This window comes from Anabrus simplex, chromosome 2 (genome assembly GCF_040414725.1).
Source record: "Anabrus simplex isolate iqAnaSimp1 chromosome 2, ASM4041472v1, whole genome shotgun sequence".
Lineage (NCBI taxonomy): Eukaryota > Metazoa > Arthropoda > Insecta > Orthoptera > Tettigoniidae > Anabrus > Anabrus simplex.
Genome location: NC_090266.1, coordinates 927,844,194 through 927,860,595, shown reverse-complemented (window position 1 = coordinate 927,860,595; position 16,402 = coordinate 927,844,194). Strand labels below are relative to the sequence as shown.

Below are 16,402 nucleotides of genomic sequence, written 5' to 3'. Positions count from 1 at the left end.
CCTGAAAAAACTCAGACGGATAATTCAGAACTGGAGAAGGGGAATGTTGAGCAAGGGCGTAAACATTCTCCATGACAACGCTCGCCTGCACGTCGCCCGGCAAACCATTGCTCTCCTACAACAGTTTCAGTGGAACAGCATCACCCCTCTATTGTCCCAACTTTGCGCCCAGTGACTATCACTTGTTCCTTAAGTTGAAAGAACATTTGTCTGGAAAGTGATAGAGCACTGACGACGAGGTGAAAGATGAGGTTCACAACTTCCTGAACAGTATGGTGGCGAGCTGGTATAACATAGGTATACAAAAACTGTCACAGCGTCCACAAAAATGCATCGACCGAAATGGTGATTATGTAGAAAAATAGCTAAATGTTCAAGCTGTAAAGTGATGTAAACCATTGTAGAAGTACACAGGTCTAGGTATTTATAAAAAAATAGGAGACGTTACTTTTGGGATTACCTACATACACCAGTATGTATGATAACCGTGTTTTAATTTGATTATGTACTCTTCCAAACTCTCTAAATGTAATAAAATAAAATTAATGTGACATACTACTTTTCTTCGAGTTCGCATACAGTCGAGTGAGTGCGATGGTTGCTTCTCCAATGAACTATGTCTGTGTCCACTTGCAAAGGCAAGGTGCCTATTTGTTTACATCAGGATTAATCTCTTGTGAAAAGAAGTATGCCAGTACTCTCAATTATATTACTACAAATTTTGTTTTGGAGTTCCCTTAAGCACCTTTTTTCAGATGAGTATCTAATTTACTGTCCTATTTTGCTAGCATTTTGAAGAATTGAATGTAATTTCCCCAGTTTAGTAAATCCTCACATGCATTGTGATTTGTAAACTAAAGATCTTGTCTGGGCAGTAAGCAGCATACATGCAGCAGTTAATCACTTCATAATATCCCTATTTGTGTCATTCTCAGCATTATCCTTCAAAATATCCATCTTTAGCTGCTTACTTAATTGAAAAATTGAAATATTATGGGAAAATTCAAGTTTCTTACGATGGAACATCACTAATTAAGAACACATTTGCAGCATGTAAGGACCAGTTACAAGGGAGTTCTGTTTATAAGTAGAACCTTTGCAACCTGAATTCATTCGATGAAGTGGGCGGTAGGGACTTCGGGAACATGCAGAGAGGTGTGGACTCCAACAGCTCACGTACTTAGAATAGTAATAAAGTATTGAAAATTTTAACTGTGAAGAGCTATTATAAAACATGTTGGGAAACTAGGCTGGTCCTACTTGTCCATTTTCAGCATACCACTGTTTACAAACATCTGTGAATGAACTACAGTATATACCTCTGTGATTCGCAACCATAGCTAATTCCCTTTTACCTTTTAATGAAAGCTTTTAAAACCTTCTAGGCCTTCCCCTGCCTCTCATATCCAATGTTCCTGATTTTTTTACTCTCCTGGATTTGTTTACTGTCCCCAATTCACACAACATTACTTCACCATTTTAGATGGCCACTATAAGTTTAATTTGCTCTGTACCGAGCTCGATAGCTGCAGTCGCTTAAGTGCGGCCAGTATCCAGTATTACAAGTAACAACTCTCATTATTGTTCCGTATTGAAGATGACGTTAGGCATAGATATCAAGGATAATTTAATAAAAAACCACCTATTTTTATTAAATTATCCTTGATATCTATGCCTAACAGTATCCGGTATTCGGGAGATAGTAGGTTCGAACCCCACTGTCGGCAGCCCTGAAAATGGTTTTCCGTGGTTTACCATTTTCACACCAGGCAAATGCTGGGGCTGTACCTTAATTAAGGCCATGGCTGCTTCCTTCCCACTCCTAGCCCTCTCCTGTCCCATCGTCGCCGTAAGACCTATCTGTGTTGGTGCGACGTAAAACAACTAGCAAACAAAAAAATTTGCTCTGTGAAGTAACTTCTTATAAAGTTGAGTAGATTGTAACTGCAAACTCACTTCATTAGCTTTGCTTTCAGTATACTGCCACTGTGGGAGAATACTCTATGCAACCTAAGAACTTGAATTAATCCACTAGCTCTAGTTTGGTATCACTTTCATGGCGTTCAGTCCTCTAAAATGAATAGAATCACATGGTCATATTTGTAGTGCCATGTTATACTCTTGCACTTTTCATTTTAATTCCACCGAGCTCGATAGCTGCAGTCGCTAAAGTGCGGCCTGTATCCAGCATTCGGGAGATAGTAGGTTCGAACCCCACTGTCGGCAGCCCTGAAAATGGTTTTCCGTGGTGTCCCATTTTCACACCAGGCAAATGCTAGAGCTGTACCTTAATTAAGGCCACGGCCACTTCCTTCCCACTCCTAGCCCTTCCTTGTCCCATTGTCGCCATAAGACTTTATCTGTGTCGGTGCGACGTAAAGCAACTAGCATTTTAATTCAATAGATTCCGCTGTTTGTAAGTGATCACAATTATTTTACAGGATGCTCCATCATTTATCCAGAACCTTCAAAGGCTAGTGAATGACCTTCGGTGCTACCGGATTTGTAACTACAGTCTACCTACAGCAAGTTCAGCAGGAACTTCATCTTTCTAATAGGTTTTTGTTGGTAAGTTGAGTAAATTCTGTTTTCATATAAACTTTCCTCTTAATGTAAAAGGGTTGAACTTTATTACCTATTAAGGCGACACTCGGGAGATAAAAATATTTTGGTCATTTTGGTGAAATTTCTTTTATGGCTGAAATTGAAAGGATTGAGTTTCTTTTTTCTTGTCACAAAGTTATTCCGCTGAATTCAAACACTGTAATAATGCTTTGTTTGCCAATTGTAATTTTACACGTGAATCCCATTTTTCTTCCATAATATTCCGCCAAATGTAACAAAATTTATATGGTATATATTAAGAAACCTGCATATGGAATTTTTTATTGCAGAATTTTTTCATGTAATAGGGATCTTTAAGTCCAAAATTTTAGAACGTAAAAATTACACAAACATTAGTACGATATATCTCCTTATTTAAATTATGTACGGTTCGAATCCCACTACATGTAATAAATATCATTTTTGGTCCGTATTGATGATATTTGATTGAAATAATAACATTAAGTTATTTATTAGACCACCTAATCAATACAAAATCGTCTTGGATGATTTACATAAATTTGTTAACTAATAGTGGTACATGTTTCGCCTTCCCTGAAGGCATCATCAGCCATAGTCTTAACCTTAAATTAAAAATAAGCGTCTAAATAACATGTAGTAATGAAATGAATTTTAAAATCTCTTAAGAGATTTTAAGTAAAATAACATTAAAAATAACAATGATGGTTTGAAAATACAATGTGATGAGATATAATAGTGGAAGTATTAACAAAATTAACATTAGAAGGCTGCTAAAATAAGTGCAATGGATAAAACAACAGATTGTTATACAACAAGTAGTAAGATTGCATAAAAGTAAAGTTGATATTCTGGCGGTTATAATTAGACGATGGCAAAAAATCGTATATAATCAAAGTAAAGAAGAGAGAATAAAAGTCAAAGTTAGTCGAGAGATCCGAAGTTAATCATGATCTTGAAGATAAAAGACGAAAGTCAGATGCATATGGTGAAGTTGTAGAACACGTTGAGGATATGAAGTTGGTGAATAGAAGTTGAAGAACAGTTTCAAATAGGATCACTATGGACCATCTCAAAATTTGAAGTGATGTTCAAATGTTGTAAATTGTGAGTTTGTAGATATTCTAGTTGAAAAAGCATATAAAAGTGGAATCTGTAAAAGGAAGCAAGAAACGTAGAGTTAATTGTGTGAAAAGATATTTGAAAATATTGAAGTAGAATCGTGTGCACTTACCATTAGACGGTGACAAAGATAGCTTGTAACGTTATGAGTTAGAAGTATTTGCAACAGTAGACTTCTTGCTACGTGTGTTATAACTGAAGGTTTGTGCTGGAGGGGGATCTGTTTGCGTTGACGTAACTATTGGAGGGGGGCTGCTATTGGTGGGAGGGAAGGAAGAGAGTGTATTACTGCGCGTGTTGTAACGGTGTAAGGCTATTGGAGGGAGCGATGTTACGGTGGGTGTGGCTATGGGTTTATTGGTTGTATTTGAATTAGAGGTACTAGTTAACAAATTTATGTAAATCATCCAAGACGATTTTGTATTGATTAGGTGGTCTAATAAATAACTTAATGTTATTATTTCACTCGAATCCCACTGTCGGCAGCCCTGAAAATGGTTTTCTGCGTGTAGAGGCGCGCGGCTGTGAGCTTGCATCCGGGAGATAGTAGGTTCGAATCCCACTATCGGCAGCCCTGAAAATGGTTTTCCGTGGTTTCCCATTTTCACACCAGGCAAATGCTGGGGCTGTACCTTAATTAAGGCCACGGCCGCTTCCTTCCAACTCCTAGGCCTTTCCTATCCCATCGTCGCTAAAAGACCTATCTGTGTCGGTGCGACGTAAAGCCCCTAGCAAAAAAAAAAAAAATTGGTTTTCCGTGGTTTCCCATTTTCACACCAGGCAAATGCTGGGGCTGTACCTTAATTAAAGCCACGGCCGCTTCCTTCCCACTCCTAGCCCTTTCCTGTCCCATCGTCGCCACAAGACCTATCTGTGTCAGTGCGACGTAAAACAACTAGCAAAAAATAAAAAATTAAAAAAATTATGTACAGAAAAATCAATACGTAGTGCTTTTAGAAGAGGTATTATCTACCTAATTACGAATTTACATTAACATATAAATTAAACTTCATGAAAAAAATTGAATTAAAAATTTCAAAAGAAAATATTTTGGAACATCTATTAATTATATATTAAAGAAATGTTTGTGTATCTCTACTTTCATGTAGGTGACATTCCCACAAAGTTTCATGAAAATCCATTCATTAGATAAAAATATATTTATCTCTGGAGTGTCACCTTAATATTAACACTCTCAGTAAATGTTCTGGGTGTATTCATTGGTCATAGCATGCTTAAAATTGTGAACTGGTTTGTAAGCTGAAGATGTAACTGCTGAGAATTTTTTAAAATTTTAAAAAAATAAATTTTGTTTTAAACCACTTGTAGAAATCCTGATCAGGATGGAGTGGAATAATATTTCCAGCATTTACTGTATTTCACTGCACATTATTTCCAGTCAGATTTTGTTCCCAAAATTGGTCTCTGGATTTGGATCAGTGACGCTCAGCGTTTGGATACCGACTTGAAAAATTCCACTTTCCAATCCATTCTGTGAGTTGGCATGAATATGCATGCTGCATTTGGTTTACCTTGTCATTCCTAAGTTTTGCATGCTCATGTTCTTTCCTGTTGTTAGAATATATAAATGATAATCCTCTATGAACTGGTGCTATTGGGAGGCTTGTATGTCCCAGTGATGCAGGTAGATGCAGCCGTAGGTGCAACCATATTCATTGGGTTTCTGTCAAGAGACTGGACTAATTTTCAGTACACAGACTAGTTGTTAATAATATCCTGAACTTAATTCTTTATCTGGCAGTGGCATTAAAAAGGTTCATAGTGATTATAAAAGACCTAACATACATCAAGTTATTCTAAATACTAGGTTCTTCACAATTTCCTTTACTTTACCAACTTCATCATTCTTTATGTTCTTTGACTTTTTTAGTAAATTTACTGTGTTAGTCAATAGCCCTCAATCATGTGTGCCAACAAGTGAACACAGATCCTAGAGGAAGAGGGTTATTAGGAAGTTTCTACTAAAATGCCAACATTGTTGAGTTTTCACAGATATGTTCCTGACAGAAGAAATGAGTTTATTCACCTTCAGAAATGCCTGTTGGATCAGCATTATTATTTGATTTAGCCCCTGGGACAAGGAAATCACATGGAGAGGAGAGGAAAAGAATAAACACCTTGAGAAGCAGTGTAAAATCTATTGTAAGGATCTTCCCTTCTTTTGGAAATAAGGCAATATGCAGGTTGCAAATACTTCTTCTGAAGTATTAATGAGATTGATTCTTTTATAAACTTTAAGTTTTTTCCCAGTCTGTCAAACACAAGATACAAATTATGAAAATGCATGTAAAACACACCTGAAAAAGAAGACAGTCTCTTACAGTAGTTAATTAATTATTTATTTATTAAATATTAATTTTATCTCTTTCAAGCATGAACTAGTATTTTTATAATTTGGAGATTTTTAACCTTCATTGGTTATTTCCTCCGGCTCGGGGCTGGGTGTTTGTGCCATGTTTAGATTTCATCCTAGGTAGGGTCCCTTCCTCGCAGATGTGCAGGCATATCCACCTAGGACCAGTGGAATAGTGAGGAGAGAAGAGTCACATGAGTTCATTATTAATATAAGTTACAACATTTCAACAATTATTAGAAGAGTGTGCACAGGTTTGAATGTAAGTGGTTGTAAACTTCTCATTGTTAATCAGTTCATAAGTTAAGGGTGTATGATTTGGTAGAATCTGGTGATGTTCTTTCAAGACTGAAACATGTTATTCTATTTTAATTTTGTTTCTTTTTCAGGAATAATTTGCTGTTATATGCTCACTTTTTCAGATATTTTCTAAATTTTACTTACTTATAAATTAGCCTTGGCAGACTAACAGTTGTAAATGAACTGAGTCAAAACTGAAAAGAATTGGGTTCCACTATAACAAAAACATACCTATGGATCATACTTTAGAAAGTAGCTTTCTTATAGTATGATCCACAGAACTCTTTAACATTCCATTATTTAACAAAAATTATAATAAATAAATAAATAAATACTATAAACACCATAGCATCCAACAATGGATAGAGTAGAAATTCTGTTGACACAATTAATAAAATTTTAAAAATAAGCCGTTCACCATGCTGGTAAAAAAGCCTAAAGAAAAAAGAAAGCACTTTTCCCTTCACGAAAATCGAAATCATGAGTACCAGTATATCTCTTGGTCATGGCCATCCATCAGTGACTGCTAATTTCAGATGACCGCCAGCCATAAGACATAGCCTAAACAGAAGGCTGTAGATTTTCATATTACACATGTATTACATGTTAGTACTGCCATGGCCGACTTGCTGCAGCGTAGGTCTAGTTGGCCGTGGTTCTACACTAGTGCTTTCTATTTCAACACACACTATTTATACAAATCTACAGCCCGTTTACTTCTCAAGGTCACCGTTGCTACATAACATTTTGTGACGTCACTTCCGTCACACATTTTGTCACATCACATCGTATTCATATCCAGAAAAGAGCTTGACATTTTCTCTTGTAGTAATACTAACTTATATCAGACCACAAACATACACTATGTGATCAAAAGTATCCGGACACCCCCAAAAACATACGTTTTTCATCTTAGGTGCATTGTGCTGCCACCTACTGCCAGGTACTCCATAGTAGCGACCTCAGTAGTCATTCGACATCGTAAGAGAGCAGAATGGGGCGCTCCACGGAACTCACAGACTTTGAAAATGGTCAGGTGATTGGGTGTCACTTGTGTCAGAAGTCTGTACGCGAGATTTCCACACTCCTAAACATCCCTAGGTCCACTGTTTCTGATGTGATAGTGAAGTGGAAACGTGAAGGGACACGTACAGCACGAAAGCGTACAGGCCGACATCATCTGTTGACTGACAGAGACCGCCGACAGTTGAAGAGGGTCATCAAGTGTAATAGGCAGGCATCTATCCAGACTATCACACAGGAATTCCAAACTGCATCAGGATCCACTCCAAGTACTATGACAGTTCGGCGGGAGGTGAGAAAACTTGGATTTCATGGTCGAGCGGCTGCCCATAAGTCACACATCACGCAGGTCAATGTCAAACGATGCATCACTTGGTGTAAGGAGCGCAAACATTGGATGATTGAACAGTGGAAAAACATTGTATGGAGTGACGAATCACAGTACACAATGTGGCGATCTGATGGCAGGGTGTGGGTATCGCGAATGCCTGGTGAACGTCATCTGCCAGCGTGTGTAGTGCCAACAGTAAAATTCGGAGGCGATGGTGTTATGGTGAGGTCATGCTTTTCGTGGAGGGGGCTTGCACCCCTTGTTGTTTTGCGTGGCACTATCACTGCACAGACCTACATTGATGTTTTAAGCACCTTCTTGCTTCCCACTGTTGAAGAGCACTTCGGGGGTGGCAATTGCATCTTTCAACACGATCGAGCACCTGTTCATAATGCACAGCCTGTGGCGGAGTGATTACACGACAATAACATCCCTGTAATGGACTGGCCTGCACAAAGTCCCGACCTGAATCCTATAGAACACGTTTGGGATGTTTTGGAACGCCAACTTCATGCCAGACCTCACCGACCGACATCGCTACCTCTCCTCAGTGCAGTGCTGCATGCAGAATGGGCTGCCATTCCCCAAGCAACCTTCCAGCACTGATTGAATGTATGCCTGCGGGAGTGGGAGCTCTCATCAAGGCTAAGGGTGGGCCAGCAGCATATTGAATTCCAGCATTACCGATGGAGGGTGCCACGAACTTGTACGTCATGATCAGTCAGGTCCGGATACTTTTGATCACATAGTGTATTTAAAAGGCAGAACTTTAACATTTAGGACAAGCCATGCTAATTTGAAGCTATTCTACCACAGAATATTTTTAACAATTAAATTAGTAACTGAACTCTGGTGTTTTACAAATTAAAATGCTCCCAATATGATGCTAGTTACATTGGTCAGGCTGGAAGGTTCTTAACTTGATATAAAAAACATATAAATGTTGAGAGGTACAATACCTTCTCTGCTATGAGTGATCGTAGGACTGATTACAACCACTCATTTTCTTCCATAAACCAAGACATTATACACACAGCAAACAAAGGTGCCTTACTCAACATACATGAAAATATCCATATAGGTCTACATCTTGACAAAAGGAATAATCGTAACTTTAATCTTAAAGAAATTTCAGAAGAAGTAAACATTCCTTTTGACAAAATAGTAAAAATAAATTCACTGCCGCCTCCCCTCAGTACCAGCCGCTTCTCAGCATCCATCTGCTTGTGCAGTCTAAAGTCAGCGCGGTCACTTGACTGAGTCACTTGATGAGGCCAAAAAGGGGGAGTGAGCATTTGCCTTATCATATACCAAACTTATTTTCTTTCTTGTTTTCTATCTTTTCTTTAGTATACTAATTTCGTTTTGTTTTTCTTTCGTTCTTTCTTTCTTTCTTTCTTTCTTTCTTTCTTTCTTTCTTTCTTTCTAGACTTCTTTATCAAGTCCTATTAGATATGTAATATTTATTTTGCCACTACTGAACAACATATTCAATGTTTTGCCTTGACATTTTTCTATGATACAGAAGCGCTCCATCAGTTATCAAGGTCCAACCATAATAATGTATAAGAGAAGTTAATTATAATTCAACTAGTATTAGTTCTGTTTACTGCAGTATGAGACTACTACACATTTACACTGTCGCTATTGGTCATCATAATTAAGAAGAAGCAAACATCTAGGACAAAGATATTGCAAGTTGTTTTTAAAATGTCAGATGTGTTCTTCTTTTTTTTATCATGTCTTATGTGAAACATATTTTTAAGATGTCTTCCAAAATAACTCAATTCATGAGGATGACACAATAAGAGTCAAAACATGTACTGCTTACTAACTGACGCAAGTGTACTAGACTAAGATAACTTCAAAACAGTGTTTTTAACCCTTGGATAAATAATACAAATATTGAGCTCAAATGATAATGATTTTTATTATTATTATTATTATTATTATTATTATTATTATTATTATTATTATTATTATTATTATTATTATTATTACCGAGTTTTCATGGATCACAGAGGTGAAGGAAGATGTGGGCTGGAATGGTCTATCTACGAGAGTCAAAGATTAATTTAAAACTTTAAAATAAAGGTTATATTTCTTTTCAGATATTAAATTTTAACAAACAAAAAGATTTAAGGTACAGGTAGTTAGGTACAAAATAGAAAAAAACAGGAATAACCTAGAAAAGACTAGTTACAATTTGAGCTTCAAGCTCATAAATTCCTAAGGTCCCAACATTGCAAGAGTTGCGTTAGGCATACAAACAGACAAGGAGACGAATCTCCCAATTGTTTTACAGGAAATTTTAGATTACAATTATAAAGAGCGCAATTGCTCCAAAGATTACAAGGTATAGCCTTCCAAAGGCACCATTCAATAATGTTCAGTATTACACAAATATATTTACATTAGAAGTAAAGAGCCTCAATGCTCTACAATTTCTGTCAAGGAGACCGCGCTCCCAAACCCTTACAAACTTTAACTTTTCCAAGGGTGTCTTTGCTCAATGAACTTACACTTTCAGGCCTCTCTAGGCACTATCTCCAAATTACACGACAATATCAAATAGTTTACACAGGGATATTTTGTACCCATTCTACTTGGCTTTTATGGAAATGAAGGGGTTTAATTACTGGCCCAAAAAAAACAAAATGTATGGAGGCGGACACTCGCGCTCCTTGAAATTAAGAGGTTAAAAACCTACTTGGGCTTGTGGCCCGACGATGCAGAGGCTAATCCCACACTACTGAAGTGACTAGAAGGACAAGTTACTTTATGATTTACAGGAGACAAACAGAAACAAAATCATAGTCTCATGATAAATTGAAGGGGAATTCGAGAGGGTAACGCACTCTCTATCCCCAATTTACAGTTTAAGTCATTAGGTCTTGCATGAAGTTTTACATGAGAAAGAAGAAAGTTTACATTTTAGAAAATTGACGGTTACATAGTTACAGATTGAAACCTTCCCTCGGGTCAGCTTGCGGAGATAACTACTTGGATAGAAAAACTGTTGACCATTACCTTAGCTGATGTTCTGCCTGCCGAAAATTGAGGCCCCCGCCTCCTATCTTAAGACGCAGACTCAGTAATTCGGCGATTAATAAGACAAGTTACTTGAAAAAGCAAGAGCTTTTATACCTGAGAGGAAGTTTCGAGAAGGCTCTGGACTAAATCCGGGCACACCCTCTCATTATATTGGTCAGACCAAAGCCTATGATTGGCTGAAAAATAAATACAGAAAATTTGTTATTGGCCAGACTCCAAAGCTGGCAGGATGAGAAGGAAGTGTTGCAAACATTGAAGTATCAAAAACATGGAAAGTCCATTCAGTTCAGAAAACCTGTGCACACAAAAATTTTTAAATCTCTAATTATTCCACTTTGCACCAGAGTTCTTTAATAGAGACATCTATGGAGAAAAGTTCAAATTTCTTGAAATAGTTGTTGCAACCAGTGATACACCAAAACAAAACAAAAAATCCAGTCAGTTTAGGAAACTTTAAAATAACATATTACTCTGTCATTTAGTAGTGACATCTTCTGATCAACACCCCAACTTCTTGTGCTAGATATTTCAATTTTTATATGATAGATAACGTTCCTTTAAGGCGCTTCATTTAAATCCACGGGGATGAGGTGAGCCTCCCAGTACAATTATTATTATTATTATTATTATTATTATTATTATTATTATTATTATTATTATTATTATTATTATTATTGCTTGTGAGGTTTGGCTATGAAATGTTTACATCCATTTATTAGTATTATTATTTACGTAGTTAGGTACGGACAATCATATTATTTTTTTAGGTTATGTCATGAAACACGTGTTGTATATATATTAATATGAGTTTAGTTAATGTAAGAATTCATAATTAATTGCATATAATTTATTATTACTTGTATATATGATGTATAATATACTACAATATTGTGCAACACACTGTAATATCCAGAATGTGAGACTATGTAGAACCTTCCTTACATTGTAACTATGCGATTGGACACTCTAGAATTCATGAGAAAATATGTTGTAACATATCCCTCTAAAGCCTGGCCAGGCACATATGTAAGGAGGCTGTCTTGATGATGGAGTTGAGTTATTGTTTAGTTAGAGTTGTTTTCGTGAGCTCGTGGTGTTTCTGACGACATGTTATTGTAATAGTCAAATGTTTTTCAAGATGGCAGTCGCATTCTTCTTGTTCACCATAGTCGTGTTTTGTTTATGATGGCAGTTGATTAGGTTATGTGTGTATAATGTGAAAATAAGTTGTAAATAAATGTGTACACAACTGACAGCATTTTATATGCGTCTTTGTGGATACATCATAACATTAACATGACTATATCATTTATATTTAAGTGGATAGTCTAATTTGTATTCAAAAAGTGGACCAATATAAATAACAATTCTTAAAGAATTATTGTTGTAAATCTAGATTTCCAGGAAACTTAGTTTAAATTTTTGGGCTGGTTGTATGATGTATGCAACTTTTAAATTTAATTGCAATATCTTTCTTTGTTTTCAGACTGAGGTACGATCTTCACAAGAACTCATCATTTAGCATGCTAAGTTTTATTAGCATGGAGGACATGATCATGCAGTGCGGTTTTAGAGCATTTATCCTGGAAGAATTTTCTTCAAAGAAATATTGTATTCATTATAGATGGTATGATACTTGTCAGAGAGGATATGGGTAGGAAATTACCAGAAACAAATTAAGAAGTGTCGGTTCCCTCCATGCGACAAATCCTGAAGTACTTGCAATCCCCCCTGCCCCCCTTTATTTCTTCCTGTGCGTGTATGTATGTGTTTTGCTCCTTTCAATTTCTTAATTTTCTAGTCCACATTGAACAGACCCAGGATTTTCAGATGGGGAGAAGAAAAGGGTGTTAGCAGTGGTTTCGTGTGTTGCTCAATGACTGGCTCCCATATTTTAGATGGAAGAGCCCATATTGTATTTAATAATCCAATAATTTTTTATTTTTTTTTTAATGCTCTGGTTCTTTGCTTCTAACACAGTCTAGGTATCTTGCTCAAGGATCTTCCTTACTCAATATTTATCAAAGCTGGAACTATAAAATTCCTCTAAATGTATTTGTTCTTGAGGAGTTTACTTGTAAAATAGATACTTACGACCAGTTTACTTGATTATATTTCTTTGTTTTCCTTTGTGCATTCCAGTAACTGTTCATCAACTCTGTATGTTGTTATGACTATTCAGTTCATGTTAGCGATCCTTGCTTGTTTTTCACAGGCTAGTGTGACTAGCAAGATTCCTAGCATTTTGGCAGTATTGGAGTGAATAAGTATTTCAGTATTTTTAGTTAGCCAGATTAGAAAATAGGGCTTTTAAGATAGTAAATAGCTTATTACTCCCTATGTCTGTAAATAGTAGTTGCTTGTGTAAATAAATGTAGGGAAGCATAATAAACAAAGCTCTGATTGAAAGTAAACTCATTATGTGTGGCCAATTCTGTATTCAACAGACCATCATGTCTGTGCCCCATAGTGCTGTCTACACGTACGTGCATGAGGAGAACCTCTCATTTTAATGTAGGGAAGAGCAGTCAGCATACATTCAAGTGAAGCTAAATTCGCCATGCTCTGTCACTTGTGTTGTGTAGAATTTTATTTATAATAACCTTCATTACAGCCAATGGCCATGTACTATATTACACACACACACATCGATGATGATGATGATGATGATGGTGATGATGATAGGATAAGTACATAATGTGTTAATTCTCAAATATTAATTCTTAAAACACTAAAAATTGAGAGTTGAATTTAGTTCTATAAAATATCTTCATAACATGTTTCAACCTTTCAAGGCTGGACCCAGGGATTTTTTTTTTTTGGGGGGGGGGGTGTTCCTCTAAAAACAAAGGATATAGGAGCTATAAAATAACCTGTGGATGGGGGTGGTAGTATACACTGAAGGTATCCTCCATCTGTCGTAAGAGATAACTAAGAAGGGGATCTGGGGCACTCAACTTGGGAGCGTGGGTTGGCAACCACGGTTCTCATAGCTGAGTCTGGCATTGCTTCCACTTGTGTCAGGCTCCTCACTTTCATCTTTCCTATCGGACCACCCTTGGTCAACACCTGTTCTCTTTTGACCCCGGTGTTATTAGGTTTGCAAGGCCTAAAGAGTCTTCATTTTCACCCCCTTCGTTGACCTTTCCTTTGCCAATGCCTTCATTCTTTGAAGGTCAGGCATCTTCCACGTTCCTTCTGATTAGTGATAATAGAGGCTGGTTGCCTAAAAATAATAATGGTGTATGGCCTCCGGAATGGCTTGGGGCAGGTCTTTTGAGATGAAGCCCTATAGGTGACCTGTGCATCTGTGAGGATGGGTCTATACCTAAGATGAATTCTAATGTGAAAGATTGCACAAACACGCAATCCCTGAACCAGAAGAATAAACCAATGAAGGTTTAAATCCCCGACCCAGCCAGGAATCTAATCCAGAACTCCTTGGATCAAAGGCCAGTATGATAACCATTTAACCATGATGCTGGGCAAAACTCCTTTCCTTTCTTTCAGACAGCCCAAAATTGAGGTGAGCTACATGTGTCACTTTAACCTCATACCAGCCCTCCTATCATTCTTAAATCTCTGGCAGTACTGGGCCTCTGATGATAGCAGCTATTGGAAAATTAAAGTCACAGCGATCTAGACAAAGAGATCTATCATTTGTTTAAAAATGGTCCCCCAACATGGCCTGTTAAATATTCAAGACCAGCTTTGCCAACTTTTACTAAGTCTGAAACAAGAAGATATTTTACGATAGACACTTCAAGCTGCATTTTAAAATAACATTTTAAGCATCCATGTTTTTAACAATCATAATTTTTTATCATATTTTTATATATTTGTGTAGTTTTTAAGATTTATTTTCAGTTGTAACTAGCAGAAGATGGCCCAATAAGAGTTGAAACATGTTCTGAAAGTTTTTTATATGACTAAATTCAACACTCAATTTTAGTGTTTAGTTTAAGTTGTATTGAAATGGTGGACTTGTAAATACAAATTCTTTTAAGAATTAATATACGAGAATTGTAAATCAGTACGGAACCGTCATGACATTGTTTGCATAATATGTCAGCTACTGCAGAATTATGTCAGTGATGCTTTTCCCAATGTGGTATCATTCACATGATAGCTCACAGAGTGAAACGATGGAATCTTTGTTTGGTGTGTGGAAGTGATTTGCGTGGTATATATTATGATGGAATCCATGCACAGCATATCTTGTAACAAGGTGTCACAGTTCATAATTGGCTTCTGTCTAATCCTTTCCGGTCATGGCATCAGTGGTGTAGAAGTCACTCCAGATCTCGGCTTCTGGTGGTGGACTCTTAATAGATTGTTATAACATGGTGTAGATGGCAGGGGCAGCTGAAAATGCAGCTCTTCTGGTAGCATTGGTTCCCTGTATAATTCATACACTAGTCTCGATGGTGAGCGCTTTGAAATGTATAACACTCATTTCAGGAATATTGTCTTGATTTTTTCAATGCTTTTCAGATTGTATGTAGCCAGGTATCTCATATAAGACGAAGGCCATAAGTAATCACCAGTTGTAACTTTACCTTAAATAATGCCATTACTGTCCACAGAGAAGGCTCTGGTAGATGCAGAATATCATTAATTGCTGCTGATAATCTCTCTTTCACAAGTAAGATGTGTGTAATTCCATGAGGTTGGCCATAATTTCTAGATATTTAAACTTGCTGCATTCACTGCATCTCCTTTGCATGTAATGGTCTCTGCTATTCTGTGTACGCCCTGCACCCCCTTCTTCCTCCTCTTTTAAATGTCATTGTCACAGTTTTAGTTTTATTATTCAACAGCTCATTGTTTTGAGCCCAAGCTATTAATTTGTCAAAAGCGACATGACAATGTTCCTGCCATGCAGTTATTGTGTCATGAGATCTTTTTATTTGAGGTGCTTTCTTCTGAGCCTTATCAGAGCTGCCATTAATAACATTAATTGTTGGAACTGCTGCAGATAGTCTCTCTCTTCCACATTTTATTATTCATAATACCAAGATAGTTGGTCTGTTCTTGGACATTGTAAATTTTGCAGCTAACTCATTCCTGGTTGCCAGCGTTTCGCCCCATTGTGCTAATTCGGGCTACTAACCGTAGGCTACTAACTATATTGGTATTATAAATGTACTTATTCGGGACAAATATTTCAGGTTCTCATAACGCGTTGGCACTGCCGATGGCTCCAAGCAGCCTACACAGTGGCCTCCACAATATGCATTAGCCATGCGTCTTGGTAGGTGTGCTACTTACCAGCTGATGAGCCCATATTAGCACACTAGGGCGAAACACAGGCAACCAGGAATTAGTTAGCTGGAAAATTTATTATGTCCAATAACGGACCAACTATATTGGTAGAGTAGAAGTCCATTATTATGAGTACGATATATAACGAGAACCCCGTTATAATGACAGTTTTCTCTGTCCCTTCAGAATTCCTCTATTAAACTGTGCATTATCCTTTGGTTACAGTGAGAACCCTGTCACTGATGCATCCGTTAATACGAGCTATTAAGCGTGCACGATTTTTTTGTTATGGATATTTATGCACCCAGCGATTATATTGGATACGATCGATCATCTTCGGTATTGTTTCC

At 37.1% G+C, this 16,402-nt stretch overlaps 1 protein-coding gene across 1 annotated transcript in view; it reads left to right on the top strand.

The window, feature by feature from the left end:
• ebo (ellipsoid body open) overlaps positions 1-13,314 on the top strand; it is a 515,097-nt gene extending 501,783 nt beyond the window's left edge. The window contains exons 19-20 of the mRNA XM_067141696.2: positions 2,442-2,568; positions 12,274-13,314. Of these exons, the coding sequence (XP_066997797.2) occupies positions 2,442-2,555 (114 nt within the window). The 3' untranslated portion in view covers positions 2,556-2,568; positions 12,274-13,314. The remainder of the gene's footprint in view (positions 1-2,441; positions 2,569-12,273) is intronic.
• The last annotated feature ends 3,088 nt before the right edge of the window (positions 13,315-16,402 follow it).